The sequence below is a fragment of the Salarias fasciatus genome, chromosome 19 (assembly GCF_902148845.1).
Source record: "Salarias fasciatus chromosome 19, fSalaFa1.1, whole genome shotgun sequence".
In the NCBI taxonomy this organism is placed as follows: Eukaryota; Metazoa; Chordata; class Actinopteri; order Blenniiformes; family Blenniidae; genus Salarias; species Salarias fasciatus.
The window spans coordinates 23,763,531-23,788,049 of record NC_043763.1 but is presented as its reverse complement, the minus strand read 5'-3'; the positions used below and the strand labels follow the sequence as shown (position 1 = coordinate 23,788,049).

The 24,519-nt window shown below is 44.2% G+C and overlaps 2 protein-coding genes across 4 annotated transcripts; both read right to left on the bottom strand.

Annotated features, from left to right (window-relative positions):
- Positions 1-203: 203 nt before the first annotated feature.
- On the bottom strand, positions 204-11,200 carry wdr89 (WD repeat domain 89). 3 transcript variants are annotated; one of them, XM_030117354.1, is made up of 3 exons: positions 9,797-11,200; positions 3,389-4,588; positions 204-779 (listed from the first exon to the last, which is right to left on the bottom strand). In XM_030117354.1, the coding sequence occupies exon 2, from the start codon at positions 4,575-4,577 to the stop codon at positions 3,435-3,437; it is 1,143 nt and encodes a 380-aa protein (XP_029973214.1). In that variant the 5' UTR covers positions 4,578-4,588; positions 9,797-11,200; the 3' UTR covers positions 204-779; positions 3,389-3,434. The 3 variants fall into 3 exon arrangements, with proteins under 3 accessions (XP_029973214.1, XP_029973215.1, XP_029973213.1); XM_030117355.1 differs by lacking the exon at positions 9,797-11,200 and adding an exon at positions 6,157-6,172; XM_030117353.1 differs by lacking the exon at positions 9,797-11,200 and adding an exon at positions 4,694-4,979.
- On the bottom strand, positions 8,387-24,459 carry sgpp1b (sphingosine-1-phosphate phosphatase 1b). The gene is made up of 3 exons (XM_030117352.1): positions 23,568-24,459; positions 16,861-16,950; positions 8,387-12,269 (listed from the first exon to the last, which is right to left on the bottom strand). The coding sequence occupies exons 1-3, from the start codon at positions 24,273-24,275 to the stop codon at positions 11,718-11,720; spliced, it is 1,350 nt and encodes a 449-aa protein (XP_029973212.1). The 5' UTR covers positions 24,276-24,459; the 3' UTR covers positions 8,387-11,717.
- Between the last annotated feature and the right edge of the window lie 60 nt (positions 24,460-24,519).

Sequence of the window (24,519 nt, the reverse complement as noted above, 5' to 3'; positions counted from 1 at the left end):
TCTCTGACAATATTCATGATCATTTGGAATTCTTCAGTCTCCACGGGCTTTTATTTTGAAGAGGTTCGGGATTATTTTGCAGCCGTTTGTGCTGTTGTTGAGTGTGATGCATTTGAACCGAAATGACCATTGATAAATACAAACACAAGAAACAAACTGAGCTGGATGTGAGGAAAGAAACAACTCCAAGGAGATTTCATTGCAGACTTTATTATCGTGAAAGTGTGAGGAAACATGTCAACTTCACATTTTAGACTGAAATTTCTCAAATAAGTAAAAAAAAAACAAAACATTTAATTGCAGTTTCTCAATGCATTTTCACTTCTTTAATATTTTACAGTCGAATCAGATAATTCATATTACTGATGTTAAAATGTTCATATGTGATATAAATAGCATGAAATGAGTCCAAGCAGTGAAAGTTTTACAGCCTGACAGTCGAGCTTCAAATGATGGGAAAAAAAATCAAATGGGATCAAATAAAATTAGAAAGGCAAGGAAGAAACAAAACTAAACCTATTTAAACTAATGGAAAAGAAAAAAAATCAAAACGTGGCGTTATGCAGAATACGGTATGAAAGCTGAAATAGGATAAAATGGAAAAGAAATGTGAAAATATGGAAAATAAATCAACAAAAAATCCACTAAAAACATTCAATAAAACTAAACAAAAGTGACATGAAAATAAAATAAAAATAGAATCAAATAAAAACAAAAAATGAAGTTAACAGAAAGTAACATTCTGTTAAAATTAATAAAAGTAAAATAAAAAACTAAATTAAAGCCGCAAGCGGCATTGGACGGGACCTCGCCCTCTGGCAAGGTGGCCTGACTGAGGTCGTCCTTGTACATTGATGACCGAAGTCCAGGTCACTGGGAACCTTGCTCCTCCATAGACTTCCAGCACCCTGTCACCGAACATGGAGTTGTTAGCATCTCCCATCCACTAACATGTAGCTGTTAGCATGACTTTTTCACTAACATGCAGCAGTTAACATCTCATATCCACTAACATGGAGTTGTTAGCATGTCCCATCCACTAACATGTAGCTGTTAGCATCTGTCATCCACTAACATGGAGTTATTAGCATCTCCAATCCATTAACATGTAGATATTAGCATCTGTCATACACTAACATGAAGGTGTTAGCATCTCTCATCCGCTGACATGTAGCTGTTAGCATCTCTCATACACTAACATTTAGCTGTTAGCACTGATGTCTCAGTCATTGGGAATGTTGCCAGTACATAAACATTCATTTTCATGACTTGACCTCATTTTCTGTTGTAATTGGGCTTTTAATTTGAAGGAATTTTAGGCTTTTATTTTGGAAAGGCAGTACACGCTGTCATAATCACCGGCTAACTCCTTGGTACTCCATAAACATACATTTTCATGACTCTACCTCATTTTCTGTTGTGAACGGGCCTTTGTTTTGAATGAATTCTTTGCTTTTATTTTGGAAAGATAGTACATGCAACTCCGATTTTTGGAGACCTGGACATTATTTATAGGTGTGTACATGCTCATTTATTCACTCAGACAGACATCGTGCAGCTCGGAGTCCTTCAGAAGTTATTTAGATCCAACCGATTCAGCAGGGGCCACGGCAATGGAGCTTCCCGCACTGCAGCTCCATTGCCGTGGCCCCCACTGAATCGGTTGGATCTGAATAACTTCTGAAGGACTCAAAGAGTGACTTTTTACATCACTGAAACTCTGAAAGAAGGATGAATTTGTTGTAAAGAAGGTTGAATACTATGTTTTTGGCCTTCAGAGACCTATATGACATGACTGAAAAATAGCATCATATGCACCCTTTAATGACAGCTGCTGTCGACTGCACTGCATGCCCATATATGGTCAGTAGTGGACTTCCTGTTGGATTTAGGTTATTGGTGTCAATGGGTGATTTTTAGATCTCGATTAGATGAACACATGAGCAATTGGTTTTATCTCTCTACGACATTCCTAGGGACTGCAGTGGCCATTTTTTCCAAAAATGTGAGTTTTATTTTGAAGGGCTGATAAAATCCACACCGTGTGACTTTTGACAAAGTTTGAAACATCGTTTGTAGAGAAGCTTCTCCTCTTTCAGGCCGCATTACTTTGATGTCTGTACGACAAACGGTCTTGGACAAGATAATTTTTAAATGAGGAGTGATTTTTACTTTGAAAGGGAAATAGCGGACTTCCTGTTGGATTTAGGTTATTATTGTCAATGAGAGATTTTTAGACCTCGATGAGACGAGCGCGTGAGCAATTGGTTTGATCTGTCTACGACATTCCCACGGGCCGTTGCATAGGATTTTTTTTTTTTTACCAAATTTTGCACTGAAAGGAAAATATCAGACTTCCTGTGCAATTTAGGACATTTTTGTCAATGAGAGATTTTTAGATCACGATGAGACGAATGCATCCACGTCAATTTGATCTCTCTACGACATTCGTGCGGGTAGCAACGTCCATTTTAGTGCTTCAAGTGGGTTTTCAGACTCAAACTTTAAGGGTTAATAAAATCCACACCCTGAGACTTTTGACAAAGTTTTTAACAACTTTGGAAGAGGAACTTGTCCTCTACGATTTCAGGCCACTCTGACATCTTTACGACAAGTGGTCTCAGAGCAGATAATTTTTAAATGAGGAGTGATTTTCTGAAAATGTTTATCTTGAAAGGGAAATAGCGGACTTCCTGTTAGATTTAGGTATAGGTATTCCTCTTGGGCATTTTTGGATCTCGGTGAGACGAACGCCTGAGCATTGGTTTGATCTCTGTACAACATTCCTACGGGCCGTGGCGGCTATTTTACTGTTTCTAGGTGGCGCTAGAGAGCAGATGGGGTTATAGTGTTAATTTTTCCACTTTATAAAATTTTTCTCCTTTGCGCATGTGCCTGTCAAATTTGGTGAGTTTTTGTGCATGTTTAAGGGGTCATATTTGGTGTTTAAAAGAGCAACTTTCGGCTATCACGTGGAACGGGAAATGACGGACTTCCTGTTGGTTTTAGAGCAAGGTTTATCTGTGGTGATATGTAGATCTCGAGCAGACGAACGCAGCAATGTATTTTTTATTTGTCTACAACACTCGTGGCGAGCCGTGGCGTAGATTTTACTGTTTTTAGGTTTTTTTGGTCTGTAGGTGGCGCTAGAGAGCAAATTGGGAGGTTTTTTTTATTTTATCAAATGTTTCGCCGGTCCGGATGTGCCTGCCAAATTTGCTGAGTTTTCATGCATGTTTAGGGGGTCAAATTTGGCGTCGAAGTGGCGTAGGAATAATAATAATAATAATAATAATAATAAGAAACGAACGAAGAACAATAGAGTCCTTGCCCTCCGGGCAAGGTGGCCTCAGTTGAGGCCACCTCGCCCTCGGGCTCGGTCCCTAATAAAATAGAATGAAGCTAAAGAAACAGAAAGCAGTCTGGCTTCCTCTTCACGTCGTCGTCTTCTTCTCTCTCTGATAACTGACCTTCTTATGCGGTCTTGATTTGACTCTCAGAGCTGATTGGCTCTTCATGGACTCCCTGCTCCCCGCAGTCAGCTCCTCCCCTCCCGGTTTCCATAGCAACAGCTGGGCGTCCTCACCCCCGGTGATGAGGGCGTCGGTCGCCTCGTCCCACACGAAGCAGCGCACGGTGGCGGCGTGCCCGCCCTCCAGGCTGCGCAGCAGCCGAAGGCCGTCGCCGTCGCACTCCATCAGGTGGAGGTCGCCCCCGCCCGTCCCGCCCACCACCAGCAGCCGGCCGGCGCCCTCCAGCCACCGCCCCCCCACCAGGTAGTCCACGCCCCTGCCGCCGGGCAGCGGCGCCAGGCCGCGGGCGTCGGCGGCGGCGAAGACGGCGAGCGGCTGGTCGGTGTGCAGCCGGCTCAGGTCCCACAGGTGCAGCCCCTCGTCGTGGCTCAGGCAGAGCAGCTGCTGGTAGGCGGGGCCGGACCAGCACACGGCGCCCGCCGACGAGCCGCTGTTACAGGTGGCGAGCAGCGCCTCGTCCTCGGCGCCGCGGCTCAGGTCGAACACGTTCACCAGGCCGTCCGTGGAGCCGGACGCCAGGCGGTCCTTGTCCCGCGGGTGGAAGCGCACCTGGGTGATGTCATCAGAGTGCGACTCGGAGTAGGCGCCCAGCAGCACGGTGCCGGGCTTCCTGCGGTCCCAGAACACCAGGAAGCTGTCGTCCTGCAGCTGCTCCGTGCCGGCGGTCAGCAGCGCGTCGCCGCAGCTCACGTCGAAGCTGCAGTAGGCGTGCGCCGGGTCGCTGCTGAACGTCTGCGCCGCCGCCGAGCCGGGGCGCCGCACGTCCCACGCCCGCACCGTGCCGTCCGCCGAGCCGGAGAACAGGAGGTCCGGCGAGCCGCGGGCGAAGGTGAGCCCGCACAGCGGCTTCCGGTGACCTTTGAACTCCCCCACCCGGCCCAGCGTGTCCTTGTCGTGCAGGCGGAGGGTGAAGTCAGAGCAGGACACCGCCAGCAGGCCGCCGGCGTCCGGCTGCAGCGCCGCGTCCAGCAGGTAGGTGGGGTCCTCCGGGCGGGAGCGGCGGGCGAGAGACAGACCGGCCAGCTTCTTCTCCAGGCCCTCCATGGACGCCGCGCCTGGGGAGACGCAAAGGAGGCAAATAGAAGCTGAGTGAAGCCAAGAGGCAGAAATCTGATGTGGCGACCACAAACACAAACATCACAAACAGCACAACACTCAACCTGCGTCTGTCACACCAGTAGACATGTGATCTGCCGCCGCCACTGGAGGGAAGATCTCTCAATGGGAAATGTCTCCTTTTAATTCAATATAATTCAGCTTTATTTATACAGCGTCGGGAACAACACAGCCTTTTTGAGCCACTTTTACACGAGCAAGTGTCAGAGACTGGAGAGGAAAAACTGCTGAACCAGGTCAGAGGTGGACATTCAAGATAGTTTCACATTCAAACAGAAACATTTCAACCCCGAAACACTTTTTTATGTTTCCTTTGAGATGGTGAAGAGTTTGTCCTCTCCAACCTGCATTTAGAAGAAGTTTGGATATTTTTACAGCCGGTTTTCTGTCGTGAAGTTTGACTTTATCAGACTTTTCCGTTCTCAAATGGAAAAGTCTGGAAAAGTCTGGAAAAGCCCTGCTTCATGTTTACATCTTAAAAAAAAACAGCCTACAGTGAAAGACAGAGAGGGGATTTTTCTCCACGTCTGAAGGAGACATCAAAGTAATCTTGGAATAATTATATATTATTCAAATTCTATATTAATTCTACTCTTTACATCAGTATATATGTAAGAAAAACTATTACATTAACACCATCAAGACAAATGTTTACTTGTAATATAATTGAAGTTGTGGTGCAAGTTGCTGAAACTCATTACTATTTTACTTCTCCCTTGTTACTTCTTCAAAAAAAGAAATGAAACTAATTACTGCAATCAACTTTAAGTAATAAAATAATTACTGCAAATGAAATGTAAGTAGTAACATGCGAAATTAACAAAAGGTCAGTGTTTAATATTTTAATATCTGACCATAATGAGTAATCAATCATTTCAATTCAATTCAACTTTATTTATAAAGCACCTGTAACAATACTGTCATTTTCAGGCAGACATAACCTTAAATATACGTAAAGTAATAATACAACACAATATAATATAATAACCGTATAATGTTACTAATTCCAGTGACTGACTTGTTCCTGCTGAGAATAATAGCGCCACAACTTCATAAAACGTCTTATTTTAAAGAAATATCAGCATCTAATTTGGATGTACAAATAATATTTTCTAAACAACACTAATCATACTTTACTGATCCATTGGAGACAGTTCGGCGTGTGAGATATCTAAACAAAATAAGTACTACCGCTTGTCGGTGGTTCCGTTCGCAATATCTTCCGATTGCGCCGGGCAAATAATGGATCGTTGTTTGCGCAAATGACGTTTATGACAACATCCGCAGCTCATCGAAATACATGAACATTATCAGGTTTTTTTAAAGGAGTCTGTTGAGTTTGATTCACGAGCAAAAATCAGCTTTTCCGTTGTTTTTTAAGCTCCTGAACGTCTCCTGTGTCTGTAAACGTGTCGTAAACCCAGTCCGATCAAATTTATTTCATTTATTCACAACAAATGTCTAAATATCCCGAGAAAAACAGTAACGTGATCACATTTTCACTCACCTACACATGGAGGACGGACCTGTGTCACTTTGTGTATAGTCCGTACGGAACCTTTGATTCTTCACATAGTTCCGCTCAACCTTGGATACAGTGAAAGTGGAAGGTTTTTTTTTTTTTTCTGTTAATCATACTTTTTAAACGTTTTATATGCTTTTTTTTTAAGACTATGAAACAAATCAACTTTTGTGTTCACTGTACTTTTGTCTAGTATTTAATTCTATTTCTTTTAATATGTCACATTGTGATATATTTTGTGTCAGTTTCTGTTCATTCAGGGTAAGTTTGGTCGTTTTCTCTTTCATAATTATTTTTCAAAGAAATTTAATCATGCTGTTGATATCTTGAGTTGATCTCATCCCGCTGCTCAGTTTCTGTCGACTGTAGGTTTTTTTTTGTTTGTTTTTCCTTTCGCTCCACATTTTGTTCAGTATTTAGTTTAAAAGCTTGATTTGCAACCATTTCTTTCTTGTGAGTTTTATTGTCACTTTATTTTTTGGGAATTGTTTAAAATCTTGAAGTTTTTGTCATATTTTCTGCCTTTTTTCTTTGATTTCTGATAAATCTGTTCTCATTTCCTCTTTGATCCTTTTGTGTCCTTTTTGATTATTTATATTCACTTGTATGAATATCTTTATTTTATTTCCCTGTCTCTCAGGAATTCCTTTATGTCTCCTCAGGATTAAATTGTTTTTTTTTTTATTCTGTTCCCTGCATTTTACACTGTTTTTGTTTGTTTGTTTGTGCTCATTTTCTGATTATTTGATGTAGTTTCTGTAAAAAAACTGAAAGTGTCTGAATTTCAAGCCTGTGTGTGGATTTATCTTTGGTTTTTACTTCATGTTGTGGCCTCTGTTGTGTGACAGGAAGTAAGATTAATCTCTTCCAGGCCTGAAAACTGCAGATCAAACTGTTTTCCTTCAGTTTTTATTGGAGTTAAACCAGTAAAAATCCTCCAGTGGTATTGCTGTTGTTCACATGTAATTCCTCGTTTGTCCAGCAGATGGCAGCAGCCGTGAGGCTGAGAAACAGTCGACTGAAGGTTTTAATGTCAGCTTTTATTGTCTTTTACATCATTTTAACACATTTTTTTCACCAAATTAATCCTATGTGGATACTTTTTGTGATTTTTCTTCTTCCGTGGATAATGTTCAAACTAAATCATAATTTATTATACCTTTTTTTCAGATTTTTTTCAATTTTCCTGCATTTTTAAAAATATTTTCTGTCATCTTGTGGCTTGTGAACATAATTTTTCTTGTTGTCCACATGATTTTGTGAACAACTGATTTCACATTGTGTTTTATTTATATTTTTCAGACCACTATACTTTTTGTCCTTTGTGTGGTAAAGTTTCATTACTTTCAGGTTTTACCGTTACAGTCAGTTTCAGGGATCCAACATTATTTTATATCGTAGTCTCAATTTTCTCTGATGTTTCCATTTTGTACCTTTTCTTTTTCATGTTTCAAATCATACTTTTAGAATATAGTCATTGTTTTAGCTTTGAAACATTTCAATTAAATTTCATTATTGAAACATTTTTATCAATTGTTCATCTTTTAAAAAAAATGTTTCGTTTCCTGAAACAGTTGAATGACTTCTAAGTGAATAAAAACAAAATGTTGAGTTCAATCATCAGTTTTTATTTCACACAAACAAATCAGAGTTTCATTTTAAATCAAAACTAATAAAATCTGAATATTTGAAAAAAAAATACTGAGGAAACTTTAAGAAAAATTTGATTATAAAAGTGGAAAAAATGAAAGAAGTGAAGCTAAAACCCGTGAAAACAGAAAGCAGCTACAAAGTGCAAAAGGCCACACACACACACACACACACACACACACACACACACACACACACAAACACAAAGGCACTGACAGGCTGCAGATTTGGTCAAAAAACTAATTTTTCTCTGAGAAAACAAAGAAAAACAGAAAAAGACATTTAAAAAAGTAAAATAAAGAAGCTCCAACAGAAACATAGAACCACATTTAAAAAAAAAAACTATTCAACATCAAAAACAGGAATCTCTCTCGAACTCTCGTGAAAATTCACTCATTTTCTTGGTGATTAATTTCATAAACGGAGAATATCGAACTAATGAATCAATACGATCAGGCTAACAAGGAAAAGAAACTAAACACTGTAAAGTGAATTACAAACCGTATATGTGCCATAAACTCATAAATATAAATGATTCACCTTCCATACTCGCTAAATGCTTCAAACGTTTCAGTCAATTTCAATTTAATTTGAGAACTTACAAGTTTTTTTTTTCCAAGTAAAATTCTGAAAATAGATGTTAATTTCGGGAGGGGAAGCAGTGCATTCTGGGAACAGTGCATTTCTATCAGGACAGTACCGATAAACCAATTAAGACGAGAGAGGAACCTGAACGCACCAACATGTGGAGGCTGTTCCACTGCACACCGGGCAGGAATCAAACACTGAGTGGCCTTCACTGACACCCGTCACAGTGGGAAATCTGAACTTCGCTTTTTCGTCCATTTCAAGACAAAAATGAGTTTTTATAGTGAAAACACAGAAAAAAAAATAATCTAAGAGTTTCATTCAGATTCAGGAAAAAAAAAAGAGTTTTGATTCATGTTGAGTTCAAGAAAACAAAGAAAAAAACCCCAAATTAAATCAACTTCAGGTTAAAGTTAAAAAAAAAACAAACAAACCCTGATAGAAAGAAATCCAAGAGTGTCATAAAAAGTTCCAGAAGAGGCACAAGAAGAATGTTTTGTAATTTTATACGAACATATAATCACTACATTTGAAATAGTAGCCAATTTTAACAACATTTCTATTAAAAATTCACCAAACAAAAACAGAAGAAAAATTCATATTTCAGCTAAAAATTGTAGAAAATTTGACCGCTTGGATATTTGGATTGCAAAAATTACTGAAAGAAAAGATTTTAAGTAATCACTTGTGTTTAATGTTTCAGCTTCAGAATCACATCTGAATTCCTCAAAAAGTTAACTATCAGTGGAATGTTTCAAACTAAAGGACAGACAGGAGGAGTCTCTGTTTCCATTTCCAAAAACAGTCTCTTAATCTCAACTTCTGTTTTAAGAAGTAAGTGCGTGCTTCCACTGAAAGATTCAAAATAAAAATCTGAAATTTTCCATTTCTCTGAACAAATTGTCCCTGCAGAAATGGGACACGGTGTGGTCCCCGTGAAACAGGAACTGAATACTCTGAACGTTAACAAAAGTCATGAAATTCACGAGAATTAATGAAGATCATAAACTTTAACCAGACGGAGTCGCTGAAAACTCCAGAGGAGGCAGTGAAGGCATCTTAAACTTCTGATTTCAGTCTCAATAATGTGAATTTGATTTGAGATCTGAGAACAGAAACTGAACTGAGAAGTGTCTTTAATGACGAAACCAATGACAAAAAGAATTCACAATAAAAGCGGCAGAATTTCCTGGATGAAAGAGGACAGTGAATACATCTCACAGTGAAGACGGTTTCCCACCAACAGATTCTGAACAGAAACTTAGAATTTAAACTTTTAACAACCGTGAAAAACCCCTTCTCTGTTCAGGAGCTGAAAACTCCAGCAGGAAGTGAAGGCATCATGGATCTGTGATCCTTAAGGCTCAGAGGAAAAGAAGGTTTTTACCTGCAGACAGGTGGCGGCGCCGGAAGATCCGGAGCAGACAGTGAAGGCATCACAGGTCTGTGAAATGTTTCTGAGCAGGAAGTGAAGCCAGAGTGGTTCTTAAAGTGCTCAGAGAAAGAAGTGGAATAGAAAGAGTTCAAACTGTTGAACTCCTGAACACAGTGCTGCCCCGCCCCCACTCCTCCCACGACTCGCAGGAAGAAGAGTCGATGTCAGAGCAGACAGGAGAGAGCGAGAGGCGAGTTCCACAGGGACTCCAACACAGGAAAAACAAAACAGGAATCAGAGGAATGAGACGAATCTTATTGCTGTGAAGGTTCAGGAGGCGTCGACGATCAGTCCAGACAAAGAACCGCAGAGGAGCAACGGAGATCACGAAACCCAAGGTTCACAGCCCTTCTCAGGTCCTCCGTCTGACCTCTGGACCTGTCCTGTGAGCGCTGGAGGTCCCTGAAGGGGTCCCGGACCTCATGTTTGGAGCCACAAATTGATCCCTGAGGAACTCCAAGGGAAGCTGGTGAACACGCCCACTTTCGCCAACAAATCCGAGCAGGACGCTTCAAAATGTAAAAGACACACCTGACAGCTCATCAGGTGTGTCAGGTTTCAAAAATTTAAATGGAAAATGTAACTTTTAGTTTTAAAATGAGTTAGCATCACAGGAGCTAACTTACTGTGATAAGTTAGCATGACAAGCTCCAGACTCACTTTAATGAGTTAGCAGCTTCAAAGCTAAGCTTCTGTTTATTAGATCGCTAAATGTGCTCTTGAAATTCCAGGGTTAGCGTTGGAGCGGCTAGCTTCACTTCCGCGCGCTAGCATGAGAGCTGCTAGCGGCCTGGAATCCTCACTTCCACATTATGGCTGTTGAAACTTTCAAACTTTAAGCTTTACTGGTTGAAGAGCTGAGATCCAGCAGAGTCTCAGGGGTTTCATCCATCAATTTACAACTTTATGACTTTTAAATTATTCAAATTTCCAAGTTAAAATTAAAACAATTTAGTCAAGTTCGACCAAATACAACCAAATGCTAATTTCTTGAATTGTTCAGAGGAGTCTGATTCTCTAATTCAAGTCTTCAGATTATATATTTAAACTCTGTCGGTAGACATATAAAATCGACTTTTTCAGACACGTTCTGTTGTTTTTCTCCAATACTGGAAAAAATTATTGCATTTTCCCCAAAATTTCAAAAAATTGTTTTGTTGGTTGTTTTTTTTGTTGTTGTTGTTGAATAGTCTATTTCATCAAATTGTTTTTCATGTAGGAGTGCAAACGCAAATCAGTGGTCATGTGTTTGGTCCAGCGCTGACAGGTGAAAGTTTGTTTCCACCTAAATACACAGAAACCTGTGGCAAACTGAACACAATAAAACCTGCTTCAATTTTTTTGAGCCGAAGACGTAAAGATGCACACAAGGGTCGTTGTTCCATGAAAGAGTCCAGGGACAAAAAAAAAAAAAAAAATTACTTAACCACTTTTAGGAATTATATTGAAGAAGTAAAATAAATTATTTTTCTCTCCTTTTTCTGTGAAACAACAAAAATATCTGATGACTCATGCTTTTTTTGTTGTTTTTTTTTGGGGGGGGGGACTAGGTGCGTCCTGATCCTGAGAAAGACTTGAATTTGAAGCCCCGCCCCCTCTGAAGTGGTAACGTCTTGCTGAAAGTGGGAGAAGCTCCTCGTGAAGGCGCTGGCTGGTTCTGTGTCTGGACTCCTGACTGGAAGCAGAGGACTGATCGCAGGTGTTTTCTCCGGCGTCGCTCGCGGCGCGCTCAGCAGTTTGTTTTGTTTTCCTGCTTTACGGCGCGAGACTCTCGCTTCAAACACATCTGGAGGAAGAGAAGAGGGAGAACCGTCTCTCCGCCGCCGGTCGCTGCCCTGAGCGGAGGAGCGGCTGACCTCTGACCCCGGCGGGCTCAGGACAGCTGCAGGTACCTGAAGAGCAGCGGCACCAGGAAGAGCACGTTGAAGCCCATCGTGCCGTAGACCAGGTACCGGTACGGCAGCTCCACCTCCACGTGCTGCCGGGCCTTCCTCACGTCGCCGCCCGGCACGCCGAAGGCGCGGCACGCCAGCGGGATGGTGACGGCCTTCATGAGCGCCCGCGTGGCCACCAGCACCAGCACGCCCAGCGCCAGGCGCAGCAGGGCGCCGCCCACCAGGCCGGCGCTCAGGGCGGGCACGGCCAGCGGCAGCCGCTCCGCCGGGTGGTCGGCCATCAGGCCCAGGCGGTGGTTGACGTGCGAGGCCAGCGCCACGCCGGCGCCGGAGCCCAGGATCTGGGCCGTGTCGCCCCGCGAGGTGCTCCAGGCGTCCAGGGTGAAGGAGAAGGCGCCCAGGCCCAGGTGCAGCGCCACGATGACCGGCGGCGCCAGGCGGGACGTCAGGTTGAAGCCGTCCAGCGTGTCCAGCGCCGGCAGGAAGAGCAGCAGGATGAGGACGCTGTACAGGAAGCCGGCGATCACGTCCTGGAGGGAGGAGACATTTTTTAATTGCTTACAGATTTAATCTGAGCTGGTTTTAAGTCGTACTGCGAGACGGCTTTTATTCCCAGTTTGTGCACATGACGCATTGACGCCTGCCTGTCCACCAGGGGGCTCCATCACGCCAGCTGTGCATGTTTTGGTGTTAGAACAGAGTTGACCTTGCCTTTGTTGTAACACTGTTGTTAAAATGTGATGGAGGCTTCGATAAATGAGCAGATGATGAACAGTCTTGAGTTCTAACCTGATAACACATCTGCTCAGTCACTCGCTGGTTTATGTCGTTTGTAATAAAGTCTGTGTCTTTTGATTGATCGCTGTGATAAGATAATACTCACCATGATCAGATTCTGAATCAAACTTTCACCTCAGCCACAATAAAGACAGAAATTCCACGAAATGGTGGACCCTGAACACACCACCAGCAGACTGTGTGAGTTCAAATCTTTTTTTTTTGTTTTTGTTTTTCGCAAATGCCCTGAATAAAGTCTTTTCTTGTGAAGGCAGCGGAAGCAGGAAGCAGCGAACGCCACGTGACCTTGAACCCAGAGGTCATTCACTGACCACACAGGTTTCCTGTGGATTTGAAAATGGGTGAAATGCAATTTTTTTTTAACTCCAGACGAGTGAACTCCTGCTGAGAAAGACGAGTCTGTGCGTTACGGAAAACCGCAATGCTAAGAGGAACAACGCTAAGGAAGAGCACTGTGTGGAAAAGCTCTCAGGATGAGCCTCAAGGCACACTTCACATCTTCACATTTATTTATTTATTTATTTATTTATTTGATAGGGACAACTGCAGACAGACATAGTTGCAAAGCAATGTTTGCAGCTGATGTGGTGCATAAGAGTTTATAGCCAAAGCTAATTTACAACTCCCGTCCCGAGTTGGGCTTTTCTCTAGAAAAGCTGCAAACAAGAAAAAACAAACTAACTAAAATAATGAAAACCTACAGGTCATTAAAAATATCGCATTTCCATGGTGCTATGGCGTTCAGTGTTTCTGCAGAGTCGGAGCGTTTTCAAAAAGCTTAATTTTAGTTCCGTGATGCGCTGTTCTGTAAACGAAGCCCCAAAGGGAAGCAAGCGTTTTCTATTTCCACTTAAAAAATGTTCATGTAGTGGAAGTATTTTGATAGTTTTTATGCATGTTATCTGAAATCTGCTCTTAAATAACATGGTGTGTAGTAAAACTAACAATTTCTTGAACTTGATTAACAATGTGCTTCAGGTTCAGATTTGTGAGGAAGACGTGACACATTTCCAGAACTTCTGTTTGTTTTCTCAGAGGGTGAACTGCCTGGTGTGTGTTTCTGTGGTCTCTAAGTGTGTGTGCAGAGCAAATGAAGCTCTCATCCAACACGTAATGGCCCCTCGTGTGTGTGTGTGTGTGTGTGTGTGTGTGTGTGTGTGTGTGTGTGTGTGTGTGTGTGTGTGTGTGTGTGTGTGTGTGTGTGTGTGTGTGTGTGTGTGTGTGTGTGTGTGTTGACTTGTGTAATCGCCGTCTGCTCTCCCCCGTCATTAATCGATGCAGGCTGCAGTGAGTGCAGAGCGGCCGGCATCTGTTTGACTTTAAACACGGAGGCAGACGGAGCGCCGCAGCCTCCCGTCAGTCATTAACCCGCCCAGACGGCGGCTCGTCCACGTTTCACCGTCCCCGCAGGACAAGTTCAGTCAGCAGGAAGATAAGAGACGGGAAGATTTTCAGAGGCTGTAATGAGTCAGCGAGCTGCAAACTGCTGTGAAGAGTCGCTCAGAGCAACTCCATGAGGTTCAGTCGTACCGGTGAAACGCCTCAGTCACTGCTGCAGCCGTCTCAGCTTCCCTCAACTTCAAACATGAGAAAACGGGTTGAAAATTCAGTGACTGACGAGAATTTCTACTGTCTAAAAAACCTCAAATCAAGTTGATGCGCTGATAACAAAGATGGGTCCCCATCCAAGATGGCGGCTAAATTGACGCTTCATTTCCAATATGCAGCAGAATCGAATCAAGGTTTACTGAAGTTTGGCTACTTATATTTATATAGAACACAATCTGTTGACATATCTGTTATGTTGAAACACAGAATTACATCATGTAAAGACCACTGTGTCCTGTCATGTCACGCTGGATCACATTTAAATAAATATAATATTAACATGTAATTATGGAAGGTTCCGTTTTCTCAGGAACTGAAAGGAACTTTCACACTTACAAGTATTTCATATTTTCCACATTTCCCTGATTTCCACATTTTCTTTAAATCCAGAATGAAACAAGGGGAAAATCTTAGCACTTTACATTTTTCAGTTAGTAATAATAGAAACTAAAATTTCAAAGTCCTAAACTAGCTAGTTTACATGAGGTTAAGTTGCATCATGGTAACTGCTGATATCCTGCATTAACTCGTGTTGTTATAGTTCACTGTTATGCTGCATTCCTGCTGCTCCCATACATACTGTTATCCAAGGGAGCTTTTCAATAACATTATATCTGCAGTGCCAAGAGCCACAGAGTCAACTTGAGGCAGTTTCACAGAGAAAAGCCCAAATATTCCACATGAGGAAGCCCAGAGGACTGTGGAAAGAGAAACATCTGGTTGGAGGGTAGAGGACAGACACAGATAAACAAACACATTTAAATGACACTCTAACTTCCCTTCAAGCCGACTTCACTCAGGCAGCGAGTGGAGCAGAAAACCAGTTCACCCTCTCATCTGACAAAATGAGACCGAAGAGTTTAGAAGCATTTTCCAAATAATATTTACTTAAATTTTCACTTTCATGATTTCTCAGAGACGACAAATTATGAATTGAATGTTGAAACGCTGATTTCCTTTGGCCGCAGTCACAACTATAAATTCTCCTCAGGGTTATGTAATCACCCAGCAGGCGTTGAGCTGATCCATCAAGCCTGGAAAGAGGAAGCTGAAGCTGTGGAAGGAGTGCGATCTGGACGTAAACGATGTGAAAACAGTGAAATCAGATTTCAGGCTGGGAGTTGTTCCTGCAGAACAAAGCCTGAGGAAGCCGTCTGATTGGACGTGATGACTTCCAGAACATGTTGGGAGGTTCTCAGTGTGTGTGTGTGCAGAATCCACTCCCTCAAACACAACAGGAGAAGCACAGCAGGAGGAGAGGAGCCGAACACCAACACATCATTAACCTCACATGACTGCACCGGCCGGGGCTCCTCCTCAGAGTCCAGCGTCTCACATCAGCCAGTCTGAAGACAGGACTTCACCTAAATATGATTCGTGTCAACGGGGCCAAAGAGTCGCAGGTGATCAGGAACATCTGTGCTCTGCACACAGGAACAGCTTCCATTTAGATCCACGGTCTGGTGGAAACTGTTACAACCGATTAGAAATCAGGACGGATCAGGATGACTCAATGAGCTGCAAACCTGATTAGCTGCAGACGGTAAATTAATCATCTGACATGTGTTTGTAGGTCAGGCCTGGAAAGACGAATTAGTGCCGTAATGAGACATGAAGCACGGCGAGCAGGCGCGCGCACGTGTGTGTGGAAAGCCCTTAATGAAGGTCCGTGATGACATCCTGAGGTTTTGCCGCCCCGCCTGAACCACCAGGTCTTACATCATGTTCCACTGAGACTAACTGCCCCCACCGTGGGGTAAATATGGCCGACGTGCAGCAGAAGAAACCACAGCACGACTCAAGTTAGAGGGACAACAATCAAGATGGAGCGGATAGAGAGAGAGAGATTGGTCAAGACAGATCAGTAATAGACAGACAAATGAAAAAAAAATTAAACAAAGATGGATGAACATGGAGTTAGAAAAATGCGTGTGTGGCAGCTGAGTTCCCAGAGGACTCTGAAACACTCATGATGACGTGAGAGCAGCAGATTAAAGAGGCAAGTTTCTGCAGGTATGATTTTGACTCGATAGTTTCCACTGAATGTCAGCTCCGTAAGCTCCTGCCAGGGAAAAAGGCCCCGGATCAGAGGGAAACAGGCCCCGGATCAGAGAGAAACAGGCCCCGGATCAGAGGGAAACAGGCCCCGGATCAGAGGGAAACAGGCCCCGGATCAGAGGGACACAGGCCCCGGATCAGAGGGACACAGGCCCCAGCACACCGGTGACATGCCAAGTCAGATCAGCCCAGATGAACAGAAGAGGCCAAAAATGTGGAAACAGCTGGAAAGTGGAATGAAGAGGAGCTCAGACATGGAGTGTTGTTCCCCACAGTGGTTCAAACACAGGCTGGAGTTCAGATTATACCTCCGCCTTAAAGCAGGTTTCTGGTTACACACCTGGCCTGGACGCTCTGCCGTGCGTCGGGAAAACATGTTTTTGGTTATTGTGGCGCGTCTGACGTCAGAGCCGAGTCTGTTTTCAGAAGCTGAGGCAGAATGAGGTGAAATCTGAGCGTGGCACCAGAACATCACCGTGCAGCTGGGTGCACGGTGCCACGCCCGGAGATCCACTGCACCGCACCACTCTCCACCGCACGGGAGGAAAAAACACGCTCAAACATTTCACTACCAATGTTCTCAAGAGTTTACACGCCAGCGAGTGTGTGTGTGTGTGTGTGTGTGTGTGTGTGTGTGTGTGTGTGTGTCCCACTCACCAGCACTGAGTGCATTCCCATGTAGATGCGGCTGGAGCAGACCAGCAGACACCAGCACAGCGCCAGGCAGAAGCCCAGCGTGGACGGGTACTGTGGAGGAGGAAGGAGAAAGTCATCAGCTCACGCTCTCAGCGCCATAAACACACACAGCAGAACACGCCGGTCCCAATTTTAATGCCGGGCACAAAAACAAACCCGCCAGCGTGTAGCGTAATGGGATCACAGGAAGGAACAGCTCCTGTGCTAACAAGGTGAATAAAAACAGGACGCAGATCTGGAATCTGGGATCAACATTAAACTCTCCTCAGTAGAGACGTCAAAGAGCCAGAAACCAGGAAAAACTCTTTCTGAGAAAACAAGTACAGCCTCAACCGTCACGGCCTGAGCGCTCGAGAAAAAAGTTTCAAGTTCACTGCTCAAACATGTGAAACTGTGGAAAGCTACAGTCTGATCGAAGAGATCATGAGTGAAACTACATTGACTGATTAGTTTCCGTTGTGTTTTCAGGAGAAAAATTTGATCTGAATCGGCGACATCTTTCCATCCATATGAGTGCAGGTATCAGTTTTCCCTGCACTCAGTGACCCATACTTTACGCTCCGTCACAGTCGACCTGTCAGATCACTGCACGTTTCCGGCTGCACGGCAGATTACAGAGACAACAAAGTGTGTGTGTGTGTGTGTGTGTGTGTGTGTGTGTGTGTGTGTGTGTCTGTGTGTGTGTGTGTCTGTGTGTGTGTGTGTGTGCGCTGGCACCGCTGCAAAGATCGATGAGATGTGTTGGATACGATTATCTGCTCGGAGCTCAGACGAGCTCATAAAACTTTCAGCCAAGCCGACATTTGCTTATCAGATGAACTCTGCCGGTAACAAAGACGTGAGCGAGCGAGGCGGCTCCATCTGGGCTACAACAAGGCCACACAAAGACAGAACGGACGAGCGGGAGGCACGAAGCAAGGCCGGGATGCAATGGGTTTTGGGAAATTAAAGGACAAAAACAGTCGGGGAGATCTGAATAGTCAGACAAAGAAAGTCACTAAAACCTTGTGAAAAAGGGCACAAAACATGTGACTCAGATTATTCTATGAACTGAGAAAAGTGGCACAGCTGCTCAGTTGTAATCCTAGCATGACATTAACCCTTTGTAGGAACAGTTACAAGAACTTTCTGAGGGGAGAATTTAATGTATTTCCCTCTTTTGTGACTTGTTAACCATGTTTGGTGACTTAACCCAATGCATTTCCTTCACAGCTCTTCTAAACCGGGGTTTAAAAAAAAAACACATGGAAATGATGACAAATTAAAGCTCTTCTGCTATAAACTGCACATTTCTGACTTGCTCTAAAAATGGTTAAATTTGATCATGTGCATCAAGCACTTAAAATAAAAGTCACACTTGTAAAGTATATCACTTTATGCAGATGATACATTCACATGATGGACTTCAGTACTTGACAATCCAGCCAAAAAGACATCACTGAAAATTGACTTTTTATGAGAAATATTTGGAAGCTGGAAAATTCAATGTGTGCATCCACATGATTAATGGAGGGGTGTGTGTGTGTGTTTTAGTGAGGCCAGGCCATACAGACGAGCTCAGCACTGCATCTGGAGAGACCTCTCAGATTGTGATGGAGGAGCTGAGACGTCATCTGGACACCGTCCTCCGTCAGTCATCAGGCCGTGTTCAGCCGCTCGACCGCGGCGGCGCCGCAGCCCGCCGCCTCGTGCACGGCTTCACATACATGTTGTGTTTTTGGTGTGGTTTGTGGTTCTCAGCTCGCCGACCGTCGAACGTTAGCCTCAGCCTGTGCTTAGCATGTACTCTCGCTACATACATCCTCACACACACACACATACACACCCAAACCACAGAGAGCCTGGACTGCGCTGTGTTTGACTTGCAGCGCTGCCAAGCTGGAGGCCGGATGGCTCTCAGGCTCTGAAAAAACCTAAGTTGTGAAAGTTTGTCCATAATCCCACCAAAAAAAAATCACTGTGAGAAAATTACCTTCAAATCTGTTTCTGTCACTGGTCAGTTTTATTTATTTTTTTCTCAGTTAAAACACAGAAAGGGATTTAAAATATGGCCTACGAAACCTGAAACTGCACAAAAGACAAGTTTTGGCTGAATTTGGTTTAAGACTTCATCTCATTAACCACTTTTGTTTCTGTCAATTGCCAATTTTGAGTAAATTCGAGTTATAGTTCTTCAAATTAAATGAAACTGAATAAAAGGCACAAATTGACCCTATCAACAAAACCTAGAATCATCATTTAAACACATTCAAATGATAGTTTTACAGACACTTCAGGTAATACTTCATGTATAATCGTATTATGCAACGACTCAATGATTTCGGTGAGGGATTTGATTTAAAAAAGAAAAAAAAAACACTTCATCTAAAATACTGATGATATGTGTGTGTAGTGTGTGTGTGGAGATGATGGTTCCTCATGTTTTTCCTCTTTTTAAAAAAACACTTCCTTTTGTACCTCCCATACCTGCAGTGACAGAAGAAACTCATGTCTCCAGACAGCAAATATTACCAAAACCAAATCAAAGCAAATAAAGTTGAGTCATAAAATTATGTCATAGGTCTTTGGAGAAAATCTTAAGCTGTTTTTTGCATTATTTATCGACAGAAAACTAAACGAATGTGAATAACTAAATAACAAGAAGAAGCTCAACTACTAACCAGAACAAGGATTCGGTCATGTGACAACATTCCAGGCAGAATGCAACATTTATGTGTTTTCATTTCAGAAAAAAATTGTGTTTACATGGAAACGTTCTGAAAATGAAGTCCTTTTAAATGCTAACGGCAGAAACGCTGAAAACAATGTAGTTTCCATGTAGGGCCACTAGAGGGGGCTGGTCGTTCTATGATGTAACCACACGATACACTCTGAACACTCACGATGGTGGGAACACGGACAGTCGTGCAGACAGATGGACAAGTTGGATTGTTGCCATGGTGACTGTCCAGACTGGGAGTTCTTACTGTCCATCCACTGAGCACGTGCAGAACAACTAATTACTACGAACTGTGATGCTGCTGCAGTCTGCAGACACTTCCTCGGCGCTCAGGAATCTAAATAACTGGGTCCCTGTTCTCTGCTTGAAGTCCGTCTCTGCAGAGGGAACCCGGATCAGCTGCAGCTGTGTGAGGGCTGGAAGTGAACACTGTTACACTCATTTATGCCTTCAGGAAGTTCCTGCTGGAAGGAGGAAGTCTCACACAAAGCGGATCCTGGCTTATTTTTCTGTTCTGGATGAACTGCATGGCCAGAAGTCACGTCAACAACAACAACAACAACAACAAAAGTTTCCAGTTTTCTTCCTCACTTTTCCATCTTATCTCATCTAATCTGGGGTCTAGTCTTTCCTGCTCCCCTCCTCGTGCCGCTCGCTCTCCTCCCTCGGCCTCCACTGAGCGACATCTGGTTACAGTTACTGTCTGAGCTGAGAGGAGCAGTGACAGGAGGAGGAGGAGGAGGAGGAGGAGGAGGAGGAGACACATCCCTGCCCTGCTCAGATTAGTGGGCCTGACTGGTCTCTCTCAGCACCATACAGGGCGAGGGAAAGGAGAAAAAGACTTGCCACTCATCAGGCTCACATTCAACTTTCTCATCATCTTTCACGTCTTTTCAGGGATATCAAGAGATTTCTTGTGGCATCGTTATATATTTAAGTTGCCTGTAAATTAAATGCAGTATGAAACTTTTGTTCAGATCCTGTTGGTGTTTCGTTTGGAGTCGCATCAAACTAGAAGTCACAAACTAAACTTTGGGAATTATAAAGTACTAATTTTTGGAAAATGATCTCCCAAAACCATTTCTGAACTCATATTTTCACTCCCAAACTTTTAAAAAAGGAAAACTTGAACCTAACATTTGTAATACATTATTTACATTAACTGCTGAACTAGAGGATTCTTAAAAGAACAAATAGACCTGAATGAATCTTTCAGTTGGAACAAGAACTTGTAAATCTGTTCTATATTTCAAATATGTTGATTAGATTTGGGGTACTTTACACGATACAATTGAATTTTTATTATACAATATCCAAAGAACCTTTTTGAAATGTCCATCCGTATAACAGTTCAGTAAAAATTTGATTTTTTTTTTTTTTAATGTGTTTTGTTAAAATCTGGATTCAGGTCTGCAGAAAATCAGGTGTTAATGTTCCATCAGTTTTCTTTTTTTTTTTTTTTAAAGGCAAAGTTGAAGGGTGACATTTAAACGCTGAATAAACAAATAAGCGGGATGAGAAAGTGAGGCAGAGGTTAGCGTGTGATCCGGCTGTATTTTTAGCCTCTGAAGAGCGTTGAATGTGTGACTGTTCCACTTCAGATTCAGGACGACCCACAGAAACAGGGCTGAGGCTGGGAAACTTATCTCAGCGCCCCACACTCAGAGGTCAGAGGTCCCTTTATCTCCGGCTCTGGCTCGGATACACGGGGAGACACAGTGTCGTAAATCAATCCCACGTCCGCTGTGATTCAGACCTCCGGACTGGAGAACCCGGCATTTCAAACCCTGCCGCACCGTCCCCCGGGAGAGGAGAGCAGCCCGGCGCCACAGACCAACGAGCTGCCGGCAGTGGATGCAGGGGTGTTTTCACGGATCCAGAGGACATCCTGCAGCGTGTCGAGCGCCTCTCTGACTGCGAGGACTCGCATGGAAACAATGGAGCAGAGAGAACGACAGACTCTGAGGCTTTGTGCTGAATGAACACAATGCGGTGTTGTTAATGCCGAGTGAATGGAAGGAGATGAAGACGAGAAAAAACACAGAGCGGTTTGTTCAGACCAGATTCCTGCATGAATGTTATCACACGGTGAATTGAGACACTTCCAAACTTTTCATGGAGTTGAGCTGAGGGGAAGCAGGAGGAAAGCTGGAAAAGAGCTTCGATCGAGGGACACATGGAGAGAAGCTTCAGCCGCCGCTGAATTCAAGCACAAGCGATGTTCGTAAAGTCGTCCCAGCCTTACGCCAACTGCTGCCGAATCGCTCAAATAATTCGTCTGTCTGAGATTACACAAGTTATCTTCTGTTCACATTCGACTAGACAGGGATTAAAGGTTCAGGCCGTCACTACCTGGATTATGAAAATGGATTTATGGGTGAAGAGAGAGAGCAGTCAGTCTGTACTCTGTGTTTCTGTTGGTCAGTCTGGCTTTTAGCAGCGCTGTGAAAGATCCGGGTCCCAGGGTGGTCTGGCGTTTCCCCTGCTGATACCATCACATCTCAAATACCAGCATTCCCAGAGAGCAGTTTAAACCACATCACCGTGAAGCTTTGAAAGCTTCTGGATCAATCGTTGACGGAGCGGAGCCTTTTGGCTCGGTGTCCCTGAACAACACCTGAGTGGTGAGGAGGGGCCTGGCGTGCTCACACAGCTGAGGAGCCGTCATCGGATCCACTCGGCTCATTAACAGTTAACCAGGCCGCCACCGGGGCCAGAGTCCAGACCGCTGGTCTGGCCCCATTTACACCCCAACTGAAAACTCATCGTTTTTGTGTCGTTTCAGAAAAGTTTTGTGTTTGAACGATGTCTCTTTAGACCAAACAGCAGAATCGCTGAAGACGGTGTCGTTAGCATGAGTGTTGAGGAAACCCAAGAAATCTCAGTTAACATCCAGATTATACAGCATCTTCCTCCCTCTAACATCCAGATTATAGAGCATCTTCCTCCCTCTAACATCCAGATTATAGAGCAACTTCCTCCCTCTAACATCCAGATTATAGAGCAACTTCCTCCCATCAACTTCAGCTGAATTTAATCAGTGAACCTGTCATTGGATTGACCCACAGTGTTGTGTAGATAGCGCCTCATATGTGCAGTATTACATATTACTGCTCCTGTTCCTCCTTTCCACCTCCTTATCCGTTATCGGTCTACTGTCTATCAGTGCTGCAGCACTGGCATTTTCCCATCATGGGACAACTGAAGTCTGTCTTATCTTACTGCTGACAGCTCAGGTAAAGCGTCACACTACAGTGTTGTAATACTACAATAAAACTGATATGAGATCAATAAGACTATTTTTTATAACAAGCAAGACAATGATGCACTTATAAAAACGGATCATCCCTTGCTTAATTACACTGCTGATCTAAAATGTTACCGGATTAGAAGTTTGGTTAAATAAGTTTGATTAAGGGCATTTTTTTGAGAATTTCCCAATCAAAAAGTTGATGGATTGAGCTCTCTTGATGTAATTTTATCAAGTAGTTGTTGATTTTGTCCGGTTATTTTTTTGTCCCACATTCATAACCTTAATTTTTTTTTAATGCAAACTGTAATGGTAATGACTTCCTAGTTTAAATGAAGACATTTTCTTCTTAAGTGATCCCGTGAAAAAACGGGAAATTGCACTTTCGTGAGAAAGTTGAGAAAAGGGGGAAGTTCCTCAGTTTTCTGGCTGGGAAGTAGAGGAACTTCTTCACGTGGTGAAAAAAGAGGAACTTCTCGCGGGGAAACTGTTGGATGATGGACTCTGCTCTTTCGATCTTTATTTTGTGCACACATTGGCCAATCGTGCAAGAATTGCTCTATTTGCTTATTTGCTTATTATCCTTAATTCCACCAGCTTGGTTGGGTTGGTGGATGCCATGGTGCACGTTTTGAGACTGTGGTTCAAGCACAACCCGGTCTGATCCAGATATTGATCAGTTCAGGTGAAGATTCTTACCTCCCAGCGGCCGTAGGTCATGAAGAAGAGCGAGAAGGGGATGGCGGTGCCGGACATGGCGTGTGTGGACGGCATGCTGTACTCGGAGTTGTAAAACATCTCGACCTTGACCACCGGGGGCGAGGCGGGCCGGGACCAGCCGAGCAGGTCCTTGGTGCACTGGCCCAGAAACATGACCCACACCCAGACCATGATGAGCCGGCGGCTCACGAAGGCGTCCACGTTCCACATGATGAACGGGAAGAAGGTGATGTAGAAGGACTCGTTTCCCAGCTCGGTGCCGAACGTGAACAGGTAGTACAGGAACCGGTTCTGGATGAGGAACTCCTGGCCGGCGTCCCCCGTCAGAGAGTTCTTGCGGAGCGGCTTCACCGTGCTGCTGCGCCCCGCCGCCGGAGCTCCGTGGAGCGGCTCCCCCGCGGAGATCACCTCTGACACGGCTGCCCCGTTCTGCCTCGGGTCTTCGCTCGCCCCCCTCGGCTCCGCGACCTTCCTCCGGACCCCCGCCGGCACTTTCTGCCCCTCCCCGGATCCGGTAACGGCTGGAGCGTCGCTATCGCCGCTGTCGGAGACTCGCTGCATGCATGCCCCGTTGTTGAGCGAGTGAGCCCGGTCCGCTGCGCCGGACCGGACCCCGCAGACGTGCTGGAAGCGGGCCACGAGGTGCGGGTCCTGCAGGTGGCGGAGCAGCTCCCGAACTTTCTCCATGTTTGCTCCCGGGTTAACGTCTCCCACGCAGCCGCCCGGAGGCTGGCGGACGCCGCTGCCGCTGCTAGCTTCCACCCGGCTAACGTGGCGCCATGGCGCCACTCCGAAACTCCGAAAACCGTTCGGAAAGTCCCCGTAACTTGCCCGGGAGGTCGGCGCGGAGCTGGGGAAGTGGCGCGGCCGTTGCTCGGTGTCAGGTTTGCGCGTGAAGCGGGGCGGAGGAGGAGGGCTCCCTGTCGTCGGA

Coding starts and splice junctions, on each gene's coding strand:
- wdr89 (XM_030117353.1), bottom strand. CDS start 4,718: ATGTCTACTGGTGTGACAGACGCAG. Junction 4,589..4,693: donor TACTGGTGTGACAGACGCAG/GTTGAGTGTTGT, acceptor GCGTCTCCCCAG/GCGCGGCGTCCATGGAGGGC.
- sgpp1b (XM_030117352.1), bottom strand. CDS start 24,275: ATGGAGAAAGTTCGGGAGCTGCTCCGCCACCTGCAGGACCCGCACCTC. Junction 16,951..23,567: donor TGACCTACGGCCGCTGGGAG/GTAAGAATCTTC, acceptor CCTCCTCCACAG/TACCCGTCCACGCTGGGCTT. Junction 12,270..16,860: donor TGGGAATGCACTCAGTGCTG/GTGAGTGGGACA, acceptor TCCTCCCTCCAG/GACGTGATCGCCGGCTTCCT.